At 43.7% G+C, this 26,437-nt stretch overlaps 1 protein-coding gene across 1 annotated transcript in view; it reads left to right on the top strand.

The window, feature by feature from the left end:
* The first annotated feature begins 1,492 nt into the window (after positions 1-1,492).
* rspo2 (R-spondin 2) overlaps positions 1,493-26,437 on the top strand; it is a 42,769-nt gene continuing 17,824 nt past the window's right edge. Inside the window, exons 1-4 of the mRNA XM_057045698.1 lie at positions 1,493-2,528; positions 17,859-18,047; positions 25,775-25,918; positions 26,179-26,367. Of these exons, the coding sequence (XP_056901678.1) occupies positions 2,429-2,528; positions 17,859-18,047; positions 25,775-25,918; positions 26,179-26,367 (622 nt within the window). The 5' untranslated portion in view covers positions 1,493-2,428. The remainder of the gene's footprint in view (positions 2,529-17,858; positions 18,048-25,774; positions 25,919-26,178; positions 26,368-26,437) is intronic.

The following is a 26,437-nucleotide window of genomic DNA, read 5'->3' as shown; positions in this document are numbered from 1 at the left end:
CCAGTCCCGCAGACCCCCCTCTGAAACCCTGATGAGCAGGGTGTGAAGCAGCTCCCCTCATTGCTGTTATGGTGCTGAGGGCTTTGAGCCAGACAGTCCCAATACTGACGTCACCTCCACTTAATGTGCATTGCTATGCCTAGGAGAGCAGGGATGGGAGGAAATAAAGCAATGGGTTCATTCTCCTTTCTCCATGACACGTCATGAAAATAAAAGTGTCGGAGGCCTAAATTATCACATTCACCTTAAGCGTGCACTCTCAGATGTTGTTTTAGAGAGCAGTCCAAACCAGAAGCACTGCCTGTGGCTAACAGCCGTCCTGACCGCAGCGTCTGTCGCTGTTCTCTGGATAAATAAATAAACAGTCAGGACAAAGGTCACCATAGGTTTTGGCGAGGAAACAAGCATGATTCCACCTTTTTTATTCAACATATTGTTAGAGGTTTCCCCCCCACCCCCACCTACATTTTCGTTTCAATCAGTTCCAGTGATTAAATGGAAACTTGCACTCATGTGTTAGAATGAGTTTATGTTTTACTGCTTGAGGGTGGACATCTTGTTGATTTCTGCTGTATTTAAGGTGAAAAACCACGGTGGAAAATGACATTTTGCGACGTCGAGGAGGGAAGGTCAAGATGATCTTTAAGGGTGGCCAAAGTTGCAAAAATAAAATGGAAGAAATAAACAACATAGGTTGACCTTTTCCACATGATTTTCCTCGCAGGAAACTTCTTCTCTCGACAGATGCTCAGCCTCTGCCCTGGACCGTGGCGGCTCTCTAATGAAAATCATTTCTGGGAATAAATAACAGATTAAGTGCCACACCTAGTGGCTGATGCGGGTAGAGCATCCACATCTTCCTCCAACGGGAAGATCATCCTCGCACATCTGACTCCTTCCCCGAGTCACCCCCCCTCCCTCACCCGTCAATGATTTCCCGGTAAGCGGGTGCAAACTATCGACCGTCACGTATGTCTCTGTCGCTGGGGTCAGTGTGAAAGGCCCCCGGGGGCTGGGAAAACTTACATGTACCCGATGATTTATTTATGTTCCACAATTATGACCTCCCCAACGATTATCAGTAGTTTTAGGGGAGTAAAGGGGGAGGGTGGTGCGCAATAAAAGAGGTGTGACGAGATGGTTGACTTGCGCCCCCGCCTCGTTACAGATAATTGCTTTCTGGGGGGTTAAACCTCTAATTATTCCGCAGAGTTATCTCAGCTATAAAAACTAAGAGCAAAACTTGAAACTCAAATCAAGCGAAGGAAAGTGATGGTATCTTTGATACTGCTATTACAAAAATGGTACTCCATTAGAGGAATGAAACAGGATCCAGAAAAGGCAGCCCAGCTGCAGACCCATACCTTCTAACAAAAATCACATTTTTCCCCTTATGGATGTTTCCACTTTTTGCTCCCGCTAGGACCCGGAGGCAACCTTTTACCGACCAGTGTGTGGGGGTGCGCTGAGGTGTGTGTGTGTGTGTGTGTGTTTAGGGGCTGGGTGGGGGACTACGCCAAATGTCATCTTTAACATCTGAAATCAGACGAAACACAAAACTTGTAATCTTCACACGTGACAGCGTCGCCGCTCTATATCAGGAAAAGGGCAGCAAGCATCAGGACCAGTTGAGCCAGTCAGACTCAGCAGCGCGCAAAACTCAGCCACTCATTCACACCGGCGGTGCAGAGAGAGCAACACATGTGAGTTCTGTTGTGTTGTGGGACAAGAAAAACGCACGGAATAAGCTTTTAAAGACAAGAAGAAAGAGGGATCGCATCTTTTTTTTTAACCACCAACACTTTTCCTCTTCTCTGACTCCGACCACCTTTTTTTCCCCACTGCTCGGACCGCAGTTGTATTTTGGAGCAACGAATTTCATACAAAGAGGGATGCTACGTGTTCCCGAGCAGCACTTGCAATCCGAGGGAACCTAGAAGTGGATCACGAGTTTACACACCCGTCTGATGTAAGACATTCACGAGCGCGGAGCGTCCTGGCCACTATTACGCACGGCTGAGCCTCGTCTCGGAGGGTCTGTCGAGCACTGACTTTGCATCTGTGGTTGTCCCAAATCATTAACACACAAAAGATCTGTGTCTTTCCTTTTATGAATCACCGTCTTATCACCTTTACGCATCACAGTTTAGGAAGCTGCTGATTTCATCACGCTGTTATCACGATAAACTCATTTGTCGTCCTCCCCGCTGCGCACCGAAACGGACACTTGTAGTGACTGGAGGACTGGAGGACCACTGCGCTTCATAAAATGATCCCAATCAGCGGCGTGAAAGCATGTCGCATCTCGTCTGATGTTTGACACTTAGGAGAACCATCAAAAGAAACAGGACGCCTCGAAGTCAGAGAAATCCTTCCGAGCCCCGTTGGCACCGTTTTCCTGAAATCGGAGCAACAAACCGCCGTCCAGATGCAGTTTCGACTATTCTCATTTGCCCTGATCGTATTGAACTGTATGGAGTACAGCAACTGTCAGACACCCTCGCACCGCTGGAGGAGAAACAAAAGAGGTAAAAAAAAAAAAAAGGTTGTTGTAGCCCACACATTTAAAAGGCTGCATCCAGGGATTGACTTCAACAGATGGCTCTGAGTGTGTGGGTCACCAGAGACAACAGTCCTAAACAAGGGTGCTCACCCAGGCTGTAAAAGCCGTGGGTAGTTTCCCAATGGGCACATTGTACGCGCACAGTAGGCGGGAGTTAGAAAGACGTGATATCAAATTCTGGCTGAATTGATGATGGATGCCTGATTGTGAGCGTTGCAAATCCAATACAAACTACAATATGGGGACATCCCACACATTTACGGTGAAAGAAATTCAGCCTTTAAACATCTGATAAAACTTAATAACTCCGAACACGGCTATCATCATTATGTAAGGATCCCAGTATCGGGGCAAATGCGTAAAATGTGCGTAAAATGTGCACAAGCGCTTTTAAATCAATATTCATCTGGTCGTATTTAAACCCCCGTGGTCGGACGGGCTACTAATGTTATTTCTCACTGTCATGGCCTCAACAATGGCCACTTTATTTATATGTGAAACTGTCAAAGGCTGCTGGTGTGGACGGAGCTGAAGCTGCTGACTGGGGGAAAGGGGGCGCATTGTAGAGTGATTTAATGAATAGTTCCGGAATACCCCCTCTCCTGACTTATGAATTGCACGTCTCCTCTCCAGCCCCTAAGCTGGTTTTAATTGATCTCATAACCGCTTTGAACAGTTGGTAGGAAACCCGCATAACAATCGCTCAGCGGAGGCGCGGGGCTTGAGCCGGGGATCAGCCCCTTCGCAAATACTACTCTATACTCTGAATGAATGAGGAGACAGTGGGATTAAGAAAGTGGCCCCTGTCGAGCCCTGCTCAGAAAGTGTGACATAACACACCGCAAAGGTCCTCGGGGTGACCGCGAAGGGAGACTTGTTGAGAATTGCGCACGAGCGGCAGACTTTTGCACAGTACCAATCGGTTCGTGCGATGAGGTGGTTCGGGGGAATAAAGTCAGTCAAAGTTAAGTGTGAGAGGGAAGCACAGATTTAATCATTTGTGCTGTGTGCCAGGGGGAACCTCCACACTCTGCAAGCCCTCCACTGCCCATCTGCAAATAATCAGGCAGTCTCTGCGGGGTACTGGCACACACAGGTTTCTCAGCTCCTCTGCGTGTTTCTTTCTCCGATGACTGTGTGATCTCAAACAATGCTGGGGAGATACAATCTTTCTTCCTTTGTCTGAAGTGTATTTTGGACAGCTAAGCAGAAATTCCTCCTATCTGTCTTTATCTGCCTTGTCTGTGTTCATGAGAAAGAGGAGAAAGGAGGGAGAGAGAGAGAGTGAGAGAGACCGGTGGTTTGTGCTGGGTTAACCAATGGGGATGAGATCAAGAGGTTAACTTACAAATTTGACCTCGGGAATAGCTTTGGGCCATGCACTATAAACCCCACATTGTTACTGTCAGCTCCCACACTGGATGTAATGCTTGTTAAAATAATTCCATACTGTGCGGATTTTAGAAAAATGTTTTAAAAACTGCGTTTTTAGGCTAGCTGCGCTTTCGGCCAAAGTGCCAGGAGGCTGTGGCAGACGGCCAATCCTTTGGTATTTGCTTCCTTCCTTTATTTATCGTGGATATATTGAAAGACGCATGTGTAAGATATCACTGTCCCACAGGCCAAGAAATGCTTGAATATTTTTCTAGCCCCCGAGGTTCCTGTGACAGCTTTATACACAGCCTGTCTGGCACGCACGGAGAGCTTTCCAAATCGTTCAGGAGTGTTGAGACCCAGACACGTTCGAAACCTTCTTTGACCACGCACTGCTCTCAACAGGTTTTGTTGAGCGTAATGAAACACATAGTTGAACAAATTGCTTTTCCAGTTTTTCAAGGAAATATTTGTCTGTGCCATCACAACCCTCATTAGGTGTGAAAGATAATGCACTGATTATCAGCGATGTCAAATGAAAAACAAGGATCGCTGCTGCACGATTAGCATCTTTTCTGAGGAAATCTCAAGTTTATTCACTGCATAGCAGAACTCAACCTCCTGTTTAGCCCTCAGTAGGATTCTATCATGTAAAATGAGAGACAAAACATATTAATGTAACATCTCATTACACCCTCACCCTCTCCTGTCCGTTACAAGCAGGAGATGGAGTCCATCAAGCCCTTCCATGATATCACCAAGGGTATTGCCTTTCATTTTTATTCTCTGGCTAATGATGCCACCTGCTGACTATATAAAATCAGGCTGGGGTAGCAGTGCTGCCTGAAGGAAAAGAGGAAAAGAGCAGAGACCTTGAGCTATTTAAACCAGAAATGATTCGGTAATAGTGGTCAAAAGTAGAGATAAGTTGATACCCGATACCGTCGGTCCCACCGCCTTTTGCCAGAAATCGCAAATCTGAATTCCCAGCAGGCTACAGCATTCCCTCAGATCACATTCAGCCTTGTAATCTGTTACTTCAACAGAGTTGCCAGATGTTTTGAAGGACATGAGTAGTTAGATGAAGGCTGTGGAGCCTAGCATGGAAGAAGAAGTGAGGTCAAAGGTGAACGACATGTACTGGCTGTAGGAAAATGGTGTGTGGTGACAAAATACACACAAATATGGGTTTCATTGTTGTGAATGCTCTGAGATATTAGTTTGGCCCACATAAAATGATATAAATGGGATTTTTAAATGAGTATATATGTTTTTACAGTTCTGACAGAATTTATAAGTGCTGTAAATAAGAAAATCATTAGCTGTTTTTAAAAACAATCAGGTCTAAGTTAAGTGAAATCTCCCTTAATGTTTGCAGGTGTTTAGATCGGAGCTAAGACTTGGGCACAATATAATGTGAAAAAATATTAATTTAAAACGACGATGAAGTGCTTCCTATGAAAGAAAGGTGAGATATTGCTCTTGAATGAGCTTTGCTACTTAAAAAAAGGGAAGGGGATGTTTCTTAAAGCCTTCTCACATGATGTCACACTAATCCCGATGATGTGAACAGGAGCTGTTAGTCTATTTTATTCATGTGAAATGCCAGACCGATCACTTCATGGGAGTGAAACAGTTCTCCCTTGTTGCTGTCATCCTCGGCAGAGTTTGAACTGATTGAAGGGGAGATGGAGGCTGTTTAATGGGGGTGGCAACTTTAAGCAGATCAGCTGGAAATGGCTGAATGCGAGCAGCATCACCTGAGAGGGATTACAGTGAGCTGTGTCTTGACCTGAGCCAGAGCTCCAGCATCAAGGAACAGAGATCGGCCTTTTCTCTCCCAGGCCACATCAGCCAAGTCTCCATAAGCTTAAATCTGAATCTGTGTGTGTGTGTGTGAGAGAGAGGGAGAGTGAGCGAGAGAGAGGGAGAGTGAGCGAGAGAGAGAGAGAGAGAGAGAGAGAGCCCAACACTGCAGGTTCACGATGCTGTAATCATGACAATGACTCAAGATTGGTATCAAACAGCCCCGACTTCTCGACCAATCACGTGCAGGGTCTGTCGTGGGGATTATTGTGGCTGTGACAGACAATGACTTGCTTATGTGGTGTATTGATAAATCACATTAGTCTGACCCAGCCTCAAAACTCCCTCGAAAGACTAGCTCCTTGTTTGACCTACTAACCCATGCATGTCAAGCCTGGCCCGTAGCGCAGCTTCTACTCCAAGTCACAGCGGTATCAGATGAAGCCACTGAAAGGCTCCTCAGTACACTCATGGCCATGATACACTGCTGGAAAAAACCCAGTAGAGGAAAAAACATGCAGTGGCATGAACTTTCTCCGAGAGACGGATTCTCTCAGGGTCTGCGTGACAAAGTGCTGCTGATTTGTTCCACTTCCATCTTTTTTTCCCCTTAAATTGAGTGTAAATCCCTGTAATGACTTTTAAACAAAAAAAATACTGTGTTTATGTAAATGAATGAGGCAGGGAGGGGAAACGATGGATTCACGTCATTGTTCAGTGGCAGAGCCCAGTTCGCAAGAGCGTTTTATGACACTTCTTCTCACTTTATCACATCACGTAAAAACCTAATGTGAGTAGATTTTGTCCCTCTTTTTTCTCCCCTTGATATTTTGCAGGAGGAGAAATCCTTGAGGGAATCTTCTTTTTCAACCTCCATCATTGTCATCGCAGGACAAATATGTTGGCAAGGCTGAATGCCAAACAGATGGCTTTACTTTGGGCTACATTTTACCATGCCATAAAAATTCAATTTTTTTCGGAAATGTGAAATAAAACAAACTTAATATGTAAAATCTCTTAACATGCTCCATATTTCCGCGTGGTGATTGGAAACAAAAACGGCCGTGTCCCTCCAGAACAATTTTGTAAGCCTCACCTATGCACGCCCACATAGTAATTACACCTTAATACGCTTCCTTATAAGGCTATTAAATATGACTAGCCAATTTGGTCTGATTCTCTCAGATTTATTGGGTTGTAAAAACCCTAATGTGGGACTAACACTTAAAACAACAGCACAAAAAAGAGCATTACACACACATACAATGGCTTCACAGGTAGGAGAGTAGCCGCGAGCCAAAGCTTGAACCCCCTCAGGTGTAATTTAATCGCTCTTGTTTAAAAGAAAAGTTCAATTTCCTTTTTGCTGTTCACGAAACGATTAAACGACACTCAAAGTTACAGTGTGCAGGATTTTGGTGGAAGCTTCCGGTTTGTTGGATTGTTAGGCCCAGTGTTAGAACGGGTGAGTGGTTAACCGAGGCAATCTTGTACAAAATATTAGATTTAGATAGATCTACTTAATTTATTCTACACTGGATAATTTAAAAAGTCAATGATTCCACTGGAGCTTGAACCCAGGACCTTCTCATTGACAGTAAAAATCAAAAGTTGAACTATAAGCAGGCCAAATCAAATACTTTATCCCAACTACAGTGGTCGTTGCTTCTCTCTGACCAAATGATGACGTAATGTTCAAAGAAAATGTCTTTATTTGGCTTTATCGATGCTGTTCAAGTGCAGCATCGACATCCCAGGAGCTCGCCCCGTAACACTCGACAGATGGACAGGGCTCCCCCTTCCCCCCGGTTTTATGGGACTTCTAATTATGCTTACAAGCCACATGAATATAAAGCTCAGCATGCAGAGCCTTTGTATTGACAGGAAGTGAGCTGGCCTGATGCAATAACAAGTACTTGGGTGGATCTAGCCTGTAATTTGGGCTACATATGGGAGGTAAAGGTAAAGGTGCAGCTGCACCCACAATTGCCTGCCGCCCACCAGAGCAATGATGTGATGAAACAGTGTGAAGCCTGAAAAGATGACGTGATGTTTGAGCGCCACCATAGACGTGCTGGCCAGAGAATGGTTTTGACTGAGATTTGGGTTGGTATTGGTAATCCTGCACCCATAGGCTTAAAAACTCGCCTTTGGGATTAGGACTTAACTATTTGGGATTGAAGCACCGTGTGTAGTGTGTAAGGCTTTTTATTTTCTTGGCCCTATGTCTGGGCTGGCGGAGGCTTCTATCTCCTTGTTTTCATGCCTTTTGGTGCGATGAGAGAAAAGGCCTCATGGCTGCCTGCGGAGTGCAGAAGCACTGGTGTGTTTTTAATCAAGAGGAAGACTGGGAGTCATTACTAGGCCTCAGTGTTGAGCTCATTGCTCATTGTCCGTGATGGGAATAGAGGATACGCAGAGCCACACTGGAGTGACTGAATGAGACATGAATCTGTCTGTCATCAGAACAAAGCAATAACACTTCAGATCAGTCATGTAATGGAAGATACAGGACATAATATTTTGTCTCAAGGCAGCACAGCGGTTTGCTTGTTCCTCCATAGCGCACACACACACACACACACACACACACACACACACACACACACACACACACACACACAATGTTTTTTAAAAAAAGAAAAGAAAAGAATGAATATCAGCTTTTATGTGCCATTTTGCTATGGTGGGTAACATCAGCTGCAAATTGGCCATGTCTTTAAATCTTTCAGCCACCATGGATGAGCAATCCTTTCAGTACGGTTTTTGTTTTCTGTTTTTATCTTTGCTGCTATACTGCAGCTGAAAGCTGAACTAAATGACACAATGCGCTCACAGATGTCGAGGAAAGCAGAACAGTTAGGGCTGTTCATTATTAGCTACTGTTATAACACCCAGAGGAAAGATCTGTGAAATGATTTCTCATTTCAGAATACGAGACACTTCCCAATGTAGGTTCATTAAGGACACGCTGGATGATGCTTCCTGCTCAGCAGTCACGTCTTGTAACAATGGTGTAACTTTAAACCAAGACGTTTCGCCACCACTGGGTCCAATACCCGCCGGCCCTGTTCACTCTAAGACAGCACATATCTGCCTCGGTTGTCATGCGGTTGTGGTTTTTGTCGCTGTTTGTCTTGTCCTCATCTTTGTGGACCTCACTTGGGCTGCCACGATGATGCACACACACAATGTGGAAGAACAGTAAAGCTTACAAGCTGTGTCGTGACCATCAGTTGTGGTAGCTCTCCTCTTGCCCTCAGGAGTTTGTCAGTAATTTTGGGTTTCAAGACCAGGTAGTCAAACGAGTCTAAGGATATGAAGAGAAGTCACTCTTTTCTCCCTTCTATGTGTGTATTGTGTTCTTTGCAGAATTTTCTAAACTGAATATTATTTTATTTGGACTGGAGCCAGGTCTCAGGAGCAGCGCCTTAAGCTGTATAAACAGCTGTCACCAACAGGACCCCTAACTAATAGGTATGTGTAGATGGGGTCACACGCGGTTTATGTGTTTACCAGCTAATGGCTTCAGAGACGGTACCGCCTTGGTGCAGTAATGGACCATGGTGAAGTGTAATGGATAATGCTGGGCTGGATCTCATCACCGAAGGCACAGAATCATCTCCATAAAGTACAGTGCAGGGGTTGGTTCTGCTCCATAAAATAGGCGAGTCTATTCGGTCGAACTTTAGACTTTTCTGCTTCCAAAGCCTCCAGAGTAGCTTCGGTCACGAAAAGCCTCCAGTGTTGCATCATGGAAAATGACAGAGGTATGGCGACAACAAACAGGATGCTTTGTTCTGCAACATGGGGAAAAAGTAAAATACATACTATTTATATAAAGAAGGGCCCACCTCAACACATGTGGGCAGAATGTATTGAGACATACGATATCTTTCTTTGTTTATGTTGCATTTTCTTCTGTGTTTCCTCCTCAAATGACGTCTCTGTTTTTGGGCACCTTGCAATCTGATTGGCTTTAGTGAACATTTAATTAGAGGCACATGGAGTCACTTTTTAAAATAGTTCACACATAGCCACAGGGGTCTTCTGATCTTTTCAACTCTGTTCGGGGGGATTTTGTACAAGCTGCAATATTGAAGAGGGTGTGAGGGAGAAGGCACCTGCTGTCCGCTGGTTACTTGCATTGTGCTAAACCTTTCTGCCTCCCTAGTAGAAAAACAGCAATATTCTTCTCATTTTGATAAGAAAATGGGCTCCACCTTGTTCAGTGACAGATTAGGTAAAACACAACAGCAGTTTTTGGTTGTTTTTTTTTTTAACCCCGTGATATTGGATCCAGCCCATGTTTCAGAAGAGAAACTTAAGACTTTGATGTTCATGTTTGGGGGGGGGGGGGGGGGGGGGCAGGCACCATGTGTGAAAGTGAGCCCAGGTATTTGCCATCTGTCCCCTGTGGTGCACTCCACTTTTGACCCTGACTATTGACTCACATCTCCCCTCTGGCCTCGGCCAGCTCGGAGGGGTGCCAGGTTGTGTCCTCTTAAAGGGTTAATGAGCCACAACTTTGTGGTAGACGCTAGATTTTGCTGGAGTTAGTTAGCAGCCAGGTTTTGTCTGCATCTCCAATGCTAATTATTTTGTGCCTTTTAGAGGGAGGGCAGGGAAACCGATGTGAAATTGTAGAACTTCACCCCGTGTGAGGAGTTTGTGTCCCATGTCATTTCTGTAGAGCCAGAAAGTGGCTGAATTAACCAAAAAATAACATCAACCTTGTGCATCTGTCAAGTTGTCTCTGTGTTGCCAAGGTGCCTGTTGTGGATCAGGGAAGGCCTGGCACATCAGCCTGCCATACAGAGGAGTAGCTTGTTTCATGTAAGTGGAGTAAAAAAGCATTCTGTTTCCACAGTTTCTCAGCCGGACAGACACCAAGGTTTTACTACCACGGCAGCAGCGGCAGCTTGTGTGTTGTTTAACAATCAGTGTAACAAAATAAATGAATGGGTGCATAGGATGAGGATATTTTCTACCGACTGATTTCAGTTCAATAAGTTGACTGTAGAACTTTTTCAGCACAGCTCTCATCTGGTTTTGTAGCCATAGCATGCTTTCTGGCAACTGTGTCAAAACCACATCCAGCTCTGGTGTTTTTCAGATGTGCGAGCTGGAGGTCAGGATGAGTTTAGTCAAGGTGATGACAAATGGGGAAGAGAGTGTGAGCACGGCTTTTGTTGAGAGAGAGTTTTGCTGCATGGGGTGCAAATATGCCGAGCATGCCCGTGGACTCTCCTGATCCTGGCCTGTGATGTCCCTGTTCCCCTCCCACACAGAGGGAGGAAACCCACGGCCAGAACCCACTCAGCACCGCATGTTTGTGTGTGGGACTACACGCGTGCATATGTGTGTGTGTGTGTGATTGAGTGAATTACTAGACTTCCAGCACGTTGGGCTACAGGTGTGAAAATTAGGTGTGAGTTTTATGTGTGATAAATTACCAACATATGGGATAATCAGAGCCACTCCTCCATGTTGCCCTGTCTTTTTGACAGAAGGAAACACATTTCTCAGCTTTAGTGGATGAAATTTAATCCAAACATCCCCCTTTGAGAGACCAACACCAATCTTTCCATTGATCGCTGTTGGTGTATTTGACCTCCAACCTCTGAAACAGTGCAGTGCTAATCAAAAGAATAAAACCACGAACTGAGATTGGGCGCATCTTCAAAGCTCTCCGTATAGTTGTGATGATAAAAGACAAAAGATCTTTACCCAAGACTAACCATCAGAAATCAGGAATTATGCAATTGTCATAATGAGGTTTAAATGGACCAAGTCTGTAGTGTTTATTGGTTCATCATTGCTTTTACAATTAGATCCAGAACCAAATCTCAGATCATCAAGACCATGGCTATGTTGCAAGAAGGAAGCTCATTTGAAGATTGCTGCTACATTTTGCACTCACGCTAGCCCTTTGCTTTGGTTGGGAAAGTCTGGTAAGAACACAAGAAACTCACACGCTTTTCTTAGATAATGAGGCCAGACAAAAAAACCCAAAACATTCCTGCAGGTCATTTTAAGTCCTTTTGCACATGTGTTGATCATCGTGTGACTTTATAATAAGTAAAAACTAATAACAGGCTTCATGTTCAAACTATGTTGCCAACGACATTAAAAAGCAATTAATTTCTTTGCAAGGCCTTATTGAGCTACTGGAGCTCGGGGCTCTGTTTTAATGCAATACAGGCAGGTTCGAATTTGGTAAATTTGGGATTTTTTTCCCCCCAACAAATTTCTAGTATTTTGGGCAGAAAAACAAACGATGTCTGAAAACAAACATCTTTTTGCCTAAAGCATACAGTCCTTTATAGAATCTGATGAAGAGGGAGTACTGGTTCTGAACCACTACACCAAGTTCATGCTTGCCATGACTGGAGAGGTCATGGGTCACGGTGCCTTTTGGTGTGGTGCTTCAAGAGCCTAGCACATGTCCACTTTCATTTCAACAATTCCTCCAACAAAATATGAGGTGTCTTTCACATCAGGGGATCCAGATGTGAGATTTGAACCTTGACGTGGGATTTAAGGTGAAATCCATCATACATACATTCAAATAAGATAGAAAACAAATGAAGTGTCTTCCTATGAAGGTAGGGAGAGTTCAGGGGTGAACATCATGATGTTTTGCTGAGTAGATGGGGTGAAAAGGTGAATAGCCAGTATTTCCATTGACTCAGAGCTGTCAGGGTTTCAATCTGACCATTTTCCAATTAAAACCACAAAGCGATTGTTAGTCTGCATCCCATATTTGCTGGACTGCCTTTTGACCTGCTATTAAGTCATTTTTGTATTTACCTCTCACAAATGGAAAAATCTTTATAGAATCTTGCTGCCCCATAAGTGACATGGCTCAATCATTCTGTTGAATTCCAAGCAGGAGAGTCTAAATCCATTTGCCAGAGCATCATAACTTCAAATAAAAGGCACCGTGTATGATGTGGTCACACTGTGAGTCATAGCGAGCTTTCTCACCTGCATGTGACTGTGGTTCAACCTGTTCAATCACCTCTGTGTAAATTACACCAGCTTCTGTTTTATTGCATACTAAAAAGTGACGCTTTAAATTGGCCCCCATTTTCCAGGTTCCCATTTGAACCGCCGCTGCCTGTTTTACCCATTCCCTGTGTAAACTGCCACCCTTTTAATTGAACGTCGCACGCCTCAGCTGGTGGACTTGTGTCCCGGGAAGAGTTTGGCCGAGTTGATGTATCCGACAGCGAATGTGTTTGCTCAGCCTCGTGCTGCAAAATCATTATAAGAAGCAGAACTGTCCTAAATTATAAACACGTGCTTACAGTATGATCTGTTAAAGTAAACTAGGGGAAAAATGTCAACCCTTAAACCTGACTATTTCCAGCTGGGTCAAAGTCAGAGGCAACTGCAGCATATTTTCTGCTAAGCTGGAACAGAAACGAGCCTTCAGTGCACGGACCCAGAGGACCCCCATCTTAGCCACACCATGTTGACTACAGCAGCTCTTGACCCGACTACAACTTCCAGTTCCATGACAAATAAAGTGACGGGCCCTCTAAAAAAACGATGTGGTTTGATGTCATTTTCCGTGTACCAGCCTTTACAAGCTTGAACAGCATTCAGGCATTAGAGCAGCTGGTGGACTCTTGAGCGTGAGGGGTGACACTGTTGGCTCAGCTGCATTTCACGACTGCAGGTCCCGAGCCGGACCGCTCTGCGGTTTCATCAGAGATCCAGAAAGCGGCGGCCGCTCCTTTACAGTTTGGTTGGTGGCTCATCGACTGGTGACTGCAGCGGCACTCTGGCCCATATCTGCCCCTTTCTTTCCATCCCAAGATTTCTCTGTTTCATCTAAAGTGGAGGAGCAGTTAATCCATCATTGAGAGAGGGAATAAGGGAGGTGGACAATAAACAATAATGGTACTTTGTGCCATGAAGAAAGGGTATAATTCTCTGGGTGATTGTGATGTTTTCCACATGGGAGCACAACGTTTTCTTGACCTGCTGCTGTGACTCCAAATCTCGAGGACTTCCATCTTTACCATATGATGTGTTTAGTTGGAAATGACTGAGACAGTGCCTTGAATGGCTTTTTTTGTCGTGCTACTTGATGACGCTATATTTTCTCACACAGGATGTACTGTACGTGTCTTTAAAACAATGGCTGCCAGTTATTCACAACTGCAATCTATATTATTAGATTTACATACCAGAGCCCTTTCGAAAACAGGAGAAAGACTGTGAGAATAGAAAGAGTTTTGTTTTAATATACCCTCGTGTTTGCCGGGCCGAAAATCTGCTGCTTTCTTATAATATTGCATTGCAGTCAAGCAGGCTGCTATTTTGCACATATATTTTCCATTTTCCAAAGGATGAATCTGAGTCTAATCAAAACAACCACCTCATTAAGGAATGTTTTATGCCCCTGTGCCCAGTATCATAAATGTTTTCATTGGATTAAAAAAAAACAGTTAATAAAGCGGTGTATAATTTTAAAGATGTGATGACTGGCTTTGGTTCGAAACATTTTCGTTACCCACTCAAGGCTGCCACTGAAGTGAACAAATGGCAGACCACAAAAATGTCTACATCTGATTTACCTTTGCCTTTGGTCCATAATTTTTCCATTAAAAAGAAAGGATCTTTTTTAAAAAAACCCTTTTATTAAAAGTCAGATATAGCAACTTTACTGCAGCTCATTTTGTGCCGTGCTTCGCAGAATTCACGGCATTACCGCGTGTTATTTTTCTATTGCAATAAAGCTGTCCCTTTTAAAACCTGAAATTGGTTACAAAGTATCAGTTTTCTGCTGTGCTAAAATTCCCCACAAACTCTTTTCTTCTATCGGAATCGACTTGCAGGAGCCCACATCATTCTTGATCTCGAAGATTCCGCGCAATTTGCTCTGTGAGGGTGTAAGGTTACGGCAATTTGGATCGGGTTCAAGTGAACAATTTCATGGGTAGCTGTAGGTTGGTGAGAGGCAGGAAGTTAGCTGGCCGTGGGTGGAACTCCTTTGAATACGAGTAGGTTCTTGGCAGCGTGGAGAAGAGGCTGCCATTATTGCTTTGGATAAAAACCTACCTGAGACGGAGTTTGTGTTTCTGACTGCGACGCTAATTGCTCTTGAGCTGCTTCCGAGTGAGCGTTCCAACAACCCCGTGGCTATGGAACGCAAGTGCTATCTGTGAAACTAGTCTTCATGCTGAATACTGAGGTGGTCTACAGCAGCAGCTTCTGTTTATCTTCCAACCTGAACAGGAGATATAGAAATAGGAAGGTTGAAACTCAAAACTAGCTAAATGACCTACATGCACACTGCCCCCTACTGTGTTGGAGTGTGTATCTACTGTATTGAAGTATGCCTGTGATCCCTGGCCTGCAATATATTGTTGATGGCAAAGTGATGCAGAGTCCTTCATCTGGAAAAAGAGCAGGAGCTTTTTTTTTAATCCTCTATCGTGTATCCATGACATAATGAGGTACTACATGAATTAAGGTCTTGTATTAAAATGTTTCAGCAGATGCTTCTCCATATGGAACCCACCTTTTGTGTATACAAGTACTCAGAGCACTTAGCAAGCTTCAGCAGCCAGAGTGAGAATAGCAGATTTGTTTTGTTTCATGTAGCGTGTTCCCTGCGGTTGAAAGAGTAAGAGGTATTGGTTTGTCATGTGTTGAAAGTAGCACTTGGAATCGGCTCTCTCCTCCCTGAATAGATGGGTGGTAAAACATGGTACATATAATCTCTCAGTGATCACTTTCGATGTGGCTTTTCTGTGTCTTGGGATCGCTTTGGCCTCTGTGATTGACAGAGGAAACTCTTGAAGAGCCAAGGAATTACATGATTTGTGGGGAAGGAGAAGACCATGGAGGGTAGTTGAGCATGTATTGAAACATGAGTCCAAGCAGAGTTTGCAGTGCTGCGATGGACATCATGTCTTTGAACGTCGACTACTTTAGAACTGGAGAAAGACAGCATATGCACGGCAAAAACCACATCCATGGTTCAGAACACACACACCCCAACACATTAAACATACAGTTTTATGTTTCTGCCAAATTATGTTAGGCTGCAATGATTGAGACCTCCGAACCAAAACTCACTCGTGTTTGATATTCGGTTCTGTTCTCGTCACTGAAACACAAAACAGCTACATGTTTTGGCATACCTTTTTTACAAGTTCCAAGCCGCTCACCAGCATCTTCCGGATATTTATCCTGCAGCTCCCCTCTTGTTGTAAATCATCTCCTGATAGTTCTTCACTCAGGATGCAAGTTAAATGCATCATGCCAGCATTCAGCCTGACACCGCTCTTCGCAGACGCCATGAATTGTGGCCTCCTTCCTGAAATAACTGTGGCCTGAACCCCCAAACCTTTCCCTTCTCTCAAGATCAGCACCAAAAAAGGCATTCTATCACCAACGCACCGCATTTCTCCCAATCTTGTTCCAGGATGTGGGATGTGCTGGTTTCAGAAGGCGAGATTATGTTATCCCCAGTGAGCCAAATTAACAACAGCACAACAAACATCTGACAAAGAGTGAGGAAGACCTGTGATCCGGACTTTATCACCGGCTGTTATTTCTCCACTGGCCCGTGATCCAAAATAACAAAGTTCTTTGATTTGATTTTACTTTTATTTTAGTTTGATGCTATTAGCACACTGTTACGAGTCATAAAGCAAAGCCTAGTGAAGTAGGGCTGGAGGCTGGAGCTTTCCAACCTCTTAACTTTTGCCAGTTTGACTTTGCCTTAATGTCAGATCTGTGTTCAGTTTTGGCGAGGGCTGCATGCGCAAATGTGGCCAAGTTTGATGTGAATGTCAGTTTGCTGTACACACAACCAGGGTATATATTATACCGGAATATATGAGGTTTGCTAATGCTGCAGTCCGTTTTTACCGAAAGGAAGCATTGAAATGAAATTCATTGTATTTTCAAGCAGTTTTTTTTTTTTTTTTTTTTAAAAACCCTTTCTCGTAAGAGAAAGAAATGCACCTGTGTATTTAAAACAGTGATTTTGATCAAGTGAAACCAGCAGATCTTTTCATATTTACACCTTGCAGACAGTCAGCAGTGCGTGAGATGAGAAACCTGCTATGATCGATGGAGTGTTTGTTGAAAATAGCCTTCATCGACACATTTTGCTTATCTGATTAGCACTTAATCTTACATCTGAGCAGGCTGCTGTAGGAGATTCCACAAAGTTTGGCTCATCCTGAAATCCACTGACTGATTTTTCACATGATTACAAACCGATGCTTGCTCTGGGGCCACTTATTGCTTCCTTTCGTCTGGGAGATTTTCTTCAAGAAATGTAATATACAGATCCACAGCCAGCAACTCGGATGATCTGCTCAGGATCTCAACCTTCGTCCAAATAGCTGCTCCGTCTTTTATGAGGCTATGTGGTAGGTCGCTCAGTTCAAGCATCGCTGCTACTCACTCGCGGCATGTGATATTTAAGACTTGGAGGGAATCTCAGAGGAATTAGAATCACCCGAGGACATTTTCCTGTAAGCGAATGATGATGAGTTTTCGCTGAAAATCACTAATTCTGGAATGGACCGCCTTATAGCTTCTTTGTCTTTTGCGGTGCTGCGGTTCTTTTGGGAGCTTTCAACACGATTGTTCAGGAGGCCAGTCCTGAGCAGAATAAATTTAAATGAGGCATTCAAACATCCAAAGAGGACACAGTCTGCATAAACGACCGATCCGAATGCTGATAAACCTGTAATGGTTTTGATTCCATTCTGCTTCTTCGGCTGTCTCCTCCTGGTCAGCCCTCCTTCAGATTCAAACCTGTCGCCTCAAGTTCACTCGCTTCCCACCAAGAGTGAGCAGCCCCCACACAGAATCTGCTGCCCGACAGAGTTCCAACATGTCTGCAGATTTTCTACAAATCCTGCTTGGAAAGCTCACACACACGTCCATCCTCTTGCTCCCGTGTGTCACAATCTTGTGTTATTGGCCGCCCGTTGGTAGTCTATGAAAAAATAATTGTACTATCCCGAAGCCCACCACCAGAGGAGCTATTCCCTACAAGTTTGTTACAGCATGCATATGTTTTATTTGCATGTTTTGTTAATGATCTGTCCTGTCTGTCGCCTGTGTCCTACAGCTAGCTATGGAGCGTACCCCATCTGTAAAGGCTGCTCCATGTGCTCCAGAGACAACGGGTGTGTAAACTGCCAGCCAAAACTCTTCCTGTTTCTGCGGCGGGAGAGGATGAGGCAGTATGGGGAGTGTCTCCACGACTGTCCGGCCGGATATTACGGCATGCGCAGCCCAGAGCTCAACATGTGCTCTAGTAAGTCTTCGCCCTTACACCGCACCCCCACCCCTCCATCTCTCTCACACCGCCATGGCTTTTGCCTCCATGCACATACGTTCCAAAGGCCTTCCTGATTTATCGTCACTTATCCAGAGGAGACACACATACCTCCTGATTTGAACGGCTCATCTGTCTGCGCAGGTGGATGGAAGTAGTGAAGCCTCATCTCAACAGTGTCTCCACTGGGATTTGACAACAAGCCCCAGCTAGCGTGAATGCTGTTTCTTGTTTTTCTTCAACACTCCATTTGCACTTGCATTTTCAATTATTATATAGTCACAGGGAATGCATGAAGTTCCCATCCAAATCCAAACAAGGTGCTCTGATCTGCCCTAGAGACATTTATTCTGTAGAGGAACACAATTTTTGGATCATTAAACATCATCTGTTCTGCAATGAATAATTTCTATATGCCTTTCAGAAGGGAAAGCTGCGTTCTTACTGCCGGCGCGTTAATTGAGGTTTTCACCAGACAGTGTCGATTCTTGGAACCCAAACACATTTCTGTTAAAATACTTTTGAGTCCCAGCAGAAGACCATTCAGGGTCCAGATTCTCCACCAAAACCTTATGCTACTCACTTTAACAAATAGCCAATGGATAAAGAATTATTGCTTTGTTGAAATCATGTTACATATTATTTACTAAATTAAGTCACTATATTATTGCTCTTGCGTGCAGCGGCTTTGCTGTTTGGTGGGAAAAAGTGTTTTTAGTTCATAACTTGGAACAGATTACACCTCGAGTCACTCTGCTCACATCATTTTACTATAAAAATCCCACAATAACAGTGAAATATTAAAATGTCCTCACGATTCTTGTTATGCTAAAATCCAATTAATGAAAGTCTCCCTCTGCTCCACATCCCTGATCTCATAACCTCCTCTTAACATGGAATATGAGAGAGAGTTTATAGGTTTATGCTGAACCCAAGGTGTTGGCTGAATGATTCGTATGAAAACAGGGAGGAATTTAAACTCGTTTGCCTCTCTGAGCCAAACTCCTGACAGATGCACTAAAATTAAGCCCCAGAGAAGGGTGTCTGGTCCTGCAGGCCCAATAACGGGAATATTATGTTTATCCAATCACTGCCAACATAGATGCAAGTATGATGTTTTTATATTAATCTGAAACTGAACAGGAAGTTGAAGGTGTAGCTGTCAAGTTATGCTAGTATTCTTATATAATGATAAAAACATCAACAGCAAATTGTGTTGATAAATATGCTACCTAATTAAGCTCCGAGAGGTTTCAGAAGAGGAATTGTAGCATCTCCTGTGAATATATTCATGTCCCGACTCACCGTCTAACGTTTATTTATTTTGGTTATTTTATGCCTCTTCCACTAATCTCAGCTTTACATAGTAATACTTACTTTTATATAGGGTTTTTTTTCTTCTTTTTTTTTACTGTGAAAAGTCTGCTTCCAACATAACAGGCTGTTTTGGCAACGTGGGAAACTGCTGTGACATGCATAGCATGAAGAACAATGGAAAATATGGAGGGGACGGTGTTTCTAATTGGTATGTGTGGCTGTTTCTCACAGCGAGGAGACACTTTTTTTGATTAGAGGCTAAAGACAGCAAGACTGCAGCAAACAGGAGCCCAGAACACTGTACTTTCATGTTCAGGGGATAGGAATTCGGAAGAAACACAATTCATGTTAGTGTAAGCAACCACAGAGCGATATTACAAACATTTTTAACAAACTTAAGTTTTAAGTTATGCTATTACAGTTTAATATGTATGGTGGGCGTGTAGGTAAACTGTCGCTGACTGTTTGTTTGGGTGTCTGAGAGAGACAGCGGGATGGGACGTAAACTCTAGGTTGTACTTTTAGATGTGGTCTAAGACCACATTTACGTTCTCACTGCAAAAATACTGCGGTCACGAGTTATCCAGACCACCTCTGAATGTGGTTTTTGGGACCTGATCTCAAAACTCTCTCGGGAGGCACTGGGTGCATTTCACCCTACCTTAGAACTGAATATTTAAGGCTGGAATATTTGTGATGCATAAGGTGAAAAACAGCCCTTGAGTTTCCTCTGTGTTTTCCTGAAGGTGTAAAATTATAACCTCCGTGTTTGATGTGATGAGTCGCAGGATGACCTGACCATTGTCCTATTAAAGGATGGAAAACACATCATATGCATTACATATGATGTAAGAATCTTATCTCTCACCATTTTATCTTGAATTCCATTTAATCTTACAGCACACTTTAGAAATAGCATCCTGAGGTACATAGAAAAAAGATTTTGTCACTGTTGCCAGATGCCACAACTCTTCAAGGAATAGCATCGTAAAGCATGAAATCTTTTTCTAAATCCCAACCAAAGTCTGTAAGTGGACAGTTCAGAAAGCAAATGTCAGATCACTGCATATTATTTGTGAACTGAGAGAGTTATAAAGCAAGATGGTAAATAATGGTTGAAAATGTTCTTTATTGGCCCAGTCAGGGATGCTGTGTGACCCTGGTTTCCAAAGCAGAGTGGAATGTGGCGTTGTGCCTTTGTTATCATGGGCTTTTAAAACCCAGTCTCTGAAATCATTTAGGGAGCAGCTGCTTATTATTACACCAAAATTTTGTCTGTGAGATCTTATCTTATTCAGGAATTTCTTTGTGGCTTGGACAAAGGAAAACACAAACTAAACAAGCAAAACTTATCCTGTTTTTTTTTTTTTTTTAAAGGTACAAATATGATACAGCGTGATGCAAAGCCAGACAGATGATTTGAGCAGTTGGGGATGAGACCCTTGCGTCCAGATAAACATGTTTTAATAGACGACAATCCAAAGCATTCAACACTCAGGGATAAACAGTCCAAGAAGCAACTTTCCCGGGAAAACCTGAGCGCGACTTTGTTCATATAAAGAATGCCAGGGGCAGCCTTTTGGGCAAATTAAAACCCCCAACTGTTCATAATAAAGCAAAGGAAAATTGTATGCCGATATTGTTACACAGTGGAAAGTTTTTTAATAGTAAGTAGTAGTCGGAGTAATTGCACTTATAATCGTTTTGTTATTTAATTTTGATGAATAGCTTTAATCGACGCCCCCGCTTTACACTGCATTATAAATGAACCCTGCCAAGAAAACAATGAGAACTCACTTTCCGTGATATAACTGTGGACCCATTTACAACTGCACTTGAGCTGGAGTCCAAACAGCTCCATGGTGTGGAAACCACCGTGTTAAATATTGCTGAGACGTTGCCGGGTCTCATTTATGCAGCAGAATACTTTCTGTGATTCCGTTCGATACATTTCATGGTCTCTGCTTTGCTCCTTTCAGCAGCTAACGGGTGGGTTGTTCTGAGCAGCGCCGCACATTCGGACGGATTCTTATCAGACGGCTCCCCAACAATGTGGGTATTAAGATACGCTCCGTGGGGAAGATTTACAGTAACAGTCGTGCACGGAGTTGCTCTACACGTTGCCAAGTCTTTATGAGTCGAATACAGCCGTGCTCTCTCCTCCATCACATTTCATAATGCCTCAATTCTAATGTTCCCAAGCCAGCGCATGTTCTGTCATTACGGATCACGACCAAATTCTCTAGCTGAAAGAATTATGAGCTCAAAGATACTAGAAAAAAGAGAAACTGCTGAGAGGGTCAGTGGGAAGCAGGACTGCATTCTGAACTTCCTACCTCTGGCTGTAATATGTATGCTGTACATACAGACACGCACATGCATGTGCACACTTTAGCCACCAACCCAGTTACCTTGGCCCGCTGAAGAAAAATGAAGAAAACCCAGCTGTGTTAGCTGCCAGCTGAAAACCAGTCCGATCAAGGCCTGGGATTGCCAATATCCTGCAAGCATAGTTTAAATATCACAGCTCGCTCTTTGCCAGCATTTTCCTGCCACTGGAGACTGTTCTGTCAAAAGCAATTTCTTTTTTACTGCAGGGAATTATTACCAAATACCATTGTTCCACATTTCTTTCACACATTAAATAATGTGTGGTCATGGCAGATAAAGACATCACGAACCTCAGCTAAAATGGCTTGAAAAGGTGTTAATGTGAGTTTTGCGACTTTCACTTGGCTGCTGTCGTCCCTTCACGCCACTCATTCAAGCTTTCACTCACTCCTGATCAAATTCTGAGCTTGTGGGTATTTCCAGGCTAACCAACAAAAACACAATTTACAATTGGTTTTTGAGATATTTAATTATCACTGCTTCTTATGCCATGCTCACATTTTCCAGATAATACAGCAGACCTACCAAACCAAGCATTATGGCTCAAAATACACTTAAATCGGGTTATTTCTGAAAACACTGGGTGATTTTGCATACTTAAGAAGGACTGCTTGTGCTTTACACCAGCGTGCTGCTTGAGCTGCCTGGTGCAGCTGGCGGAGGGGCTGCAAGAGCAAACCTGTGGTAAATCACAGGCCTTGAAGTGAAGAACCTAAGAGACCCACTGAGAACATGGCAACTCTGGAACCTACAGAGGAGGTCCAAGTTGTTAGCCATAGTTTGGAGGAGAAAAATGGAAAAATCACGCTTGTTTTCCTCCTCACACTGCCAGGTATTTTAAAACATGGACACTCCTGCTCCACACATTCAGGCCTTAAGCTTAGACTCTCTTAGTAACCACATCCAGAACAACTCCACCTGGAGCACATGGGATTAATCACTGACTATATAAAATGAGTGAGCGTGGCTTCTTTCCTCGATGGAAATGAATGTAAATATATTTTCATATATAATTTAATGGACCCTGATAGTGGCAGCTTGCAGCTGCAGAACGATAAATAGTCATGAAGAAATTAATAGATTTGTGATCCATAATATACCAGATAGATAAGCTTTGAACTCTATGGTGGGACTGTGAGCCACATATGGGACTCAGGCTTGACCTCTAAAATTGGATGCGGTAATATTATGATATTAACAAACATATGACAGCAGAAGACAGAACTATGTCCTGCAAGATAGGAGGAATTCACACCTGGTTGAGTAAAATCTGATTCATTCCAACATCTCAATGCTACTGGTGCTGTTGTGTCTAAAGAAGGTCCTCAACCCAAAATCTGAGTTTGTATTGTAACTTTAAGTATAACAAATGACTGGAAATGGGAACTTTTTAATTGATTCATTTCTGTACCGATTTATGTGGTACCTATATTGCTTTTTACAATATACTTCCCCTTATGTAACTAGATGAAGGGATTTCATGGGATCAGACACCTGGATTTTATCTGACTTGAATGATCGCAATGCACTTCACCCTGCAAACCGCATTGGCCATCCTTTCCACATTCCTCAGTGATCACAAATGCACCGTCTTTTTGAAGAGTTCAACAGATAAATCTGTAGCGATGAACTTGACCATTTCACACAATCCCACAAAAACTCAGTTGAGTCGGTCAACCAATCGTGAGACTCTACCCCTGAAAGCCGCCCCCCAACCTGTCGCAGTGTTGTCTGTTGTGTGTGCAGATCATGAGTCTATTCCCAATTGAAATGACCTCAAGTGAAAGAATTAACAAAAATGAGGGCAGCAATAATAGTGGTTGAACTGACATTGATCTGACAGTTGGTTACTCCAGTGTCGGCTTGTAAATTCTACTCAGAGCTAAATCATAAGGCTAGTCCACTCCTGTTCATAATGTAACCCATGGCCAGAACAGGCTGAGAGATAATGATGATAATACGTTTAAGTCCCAAGAACACTGGGCCTTCAATGAGATCTGATGACCTCATTATTTCTCATTAGTCTCCCAGAGGCACCTAGATGAAGACTTTAAAGGTGGTCTAGAGGTTAATCCTGCAGGAAGAATGAACCCGCTCCCCTGTTTCTGTCTCTGGTGCAGCTGCTTGACCACTACAGTGGACCACTGATCAGTGTGGGAGCTTCCCTGGTATCACAGATAGCCCTCGCTGGCAAAGATAGCCTTTTACCAGATAACCGAACAGGGGCATAAATGTCTGTCATAGTGATCCCTTCCGACCCACCTCGTCCACTGATGACCTCTGACCCTCGCTAACTCCCTTGGAGCCGCATTGATGTGTCATCCAGCAATTCCATCTCACTTATCTCCTATTAGAACACAGGATTTCCAAGCATTTGCCCATTGCATTACCTCATCTAAAACTGAAACAGAAATGTCAGACATTTCTATTTCTGTAAGGATATATTGTGCATATCTGCATTGCACATATTTACTGTCAAACGCTGATCGCACAACAATCCCAGTGCGAGTGAGTGCTGCCAGATGTTCCTGCTCCCCCTTCGTCTTCTCATTCTTTCTGTTTTTGTTTAAAAAAAAAAAAACTAAACACGTTTAGGTGATGACAGGCCTGGGAAGAGTATGAGTAAAACACAGTTTTGTACTTTTCAATTAGTTTGGTGATTCATTTGCCTGCTCCCAGTATTGTGCTTCTCTTCAATCAAACCCGAGTGCAACTGTTTCAGCTTAACCTAAAAAAAAAGAAAAAAAAAACGTCAACAGGAGACTGAGCTGAAGAAAGGCAGCCAAACAGATTTATACCTTTATTAGACTGACGTTTCACAGAAACATATTTAACTCTTGATATTACGCAAGTAGTTCCAGAAGGATGTTTCTAGTGGCTTCACATGAGAAAACTCTTGCTAATGTTTGGACTAAATCATTGAATTAACGGCATGAAGTAATATTGGACAACAGGAACTGAGCAGAGATTGTCTATTGTAATACGGCCTGATCGCCATGTGTTTTGCACATATGTGCACATGTTTATGTCCATAGTTTGTTTAGACTGGTCAGGAAAGCGTGAGACCAGAGCGAGTGGGCAGAGGCCATACTTTAGGGTTCAAAGTGAAGTGGGGAGGGACCCCGCTCGTTTTACAGGAATGTCGACGAGGAGGCATGATGGTTAGCTGGAGATGGTGTAATTAAGGGGTGTGATTGTGAGAACCTTCCCTTCCCGTGGCCCTGCAAGGGTCACAGATAAAAGAGCAGCACCCGGTCTCCGTCTGCTCTCACAAACAGAAAATCCCTGTGACGCATGTTTATGCGAGTGCACACGTGCTAATGAGTGGTTGGGTCACTGTGCGAGACACAATGAGCGAAGCAGATGACACCCTACCTGGGATGTGTTGCAAGAGATGAAATGTGGTTCCTTGACACTGGTGGACGATTGGGCAATATGGCCTTTGAGGAGTGTCGTAAATTAGACAGCTCGGGGAGGTTCCATCTAATCATGTGGGCCTGTGTGTCGCCCCGGTGGTGTGGTCGTAATTTGGCCCCGCTTTACGTGCTATTTACGTGCAGAGTAGGAGCCGGATGACACAGTGGCTCGCATTTCTCTGCATGTGTGACACTGCTCGTCCTCCAGTAGCAGGGTGTGGCAGGGAATGCTAACTGCCCTCCAAACACCGCTGTTTTGTCTTGGTGCAAAAAGTTGTGTCCGTTTCGTGTCCATTTATATATCAGAGTTTTGCTTGGAAAGCTTGACCTCTCACACTGTCAATTTTCTAAACAACGGTAAGATGAAAGAAAATCCGCTCAGGAAAAACAAACTTTCTGAAACACGCTCGAGCCCCAGAGGGAGGCAAATCACAGGGGCATTGCCGACTTTTGTTGCGGGTGAGAGAACGTACAGTAATCCTTTCAAGATCCACCTTCCCTAAACCCCTCAGCTTTCAATCAGCTCCAGATGAGAGTCACTCCAGCCCTGATCAGGCTTTCTTCTTCTTCTCTCTCCTCCAGGGTGCAGGATAGAGAACTGTGAGTCCTGTTTCAGCAAAGACTTCTGCACCAAGTGCAAGTCAGGCTTTTACCTACACAAAGGACGTTGCTTTGATAGGTGCCCTGAAGGCTTTGCCCCGCTGGACGAAACCATGGAGTGTGGAGGTATGTGCAATAACAGATACAAAAAAAAACCCTTTTCAACTGCCTAAACTTACTTTTTATGCCTTTTTAAACAATCTATATAAATGATTTGAGGCTCTGCATTGGTTTACTTAGAAAACGAGTCGTTCCGCTAGGACCACACGCACAATTGGATTATAGGACCCAGTCAAAATGCATGCAACCTTCACCAGTGTTTGACCTTTGGGTTACACTTGACTCTGTTTTTCACTGCATATCCCTGGTCCTGTGTGTCTCTGTAGAAGGCTGTGAAGTGGGCCAGTGGAGCGAATGGGGAGCCTGCACTAAGAGAAACAAAACCTGTGGTTATAAATGGGGTCTGGAGACCCGGACACGGCACATCGTAAAGAAACCACCCAAGGACACAATACCCTGTCCCACCATCGCTGAGTCCAGGAGGTGCAAAATGCCCACAAGGCACTGCAGTAGAGGTAAGAATGTTTTATGGTCATATGTGAACATATGAAGAGGATTCTAGCCTTCAGCGGTAACTTGGTATTA

The sequence above is a fragment of the Takifugu flavidus genome, chromosome 10 (genome assembly GCF_003711565.1).
Source record: "Takifugu flavidus isolate HTHZ2018 chromosome 10, ASM371156v2, whole genome shotgun sequence".
Taxonomy (NCBI): Eukaryota; Metazoa; Chordata; class Actinopteri; order Tetraodontiformes; family Tetraodontidae; genus Takifugu; species Takifugu flavidus.
Note: the sequence above shows the minus strand (reverse complement) of the source record. Positions and strands in the feature narration are given on the sequence as shown.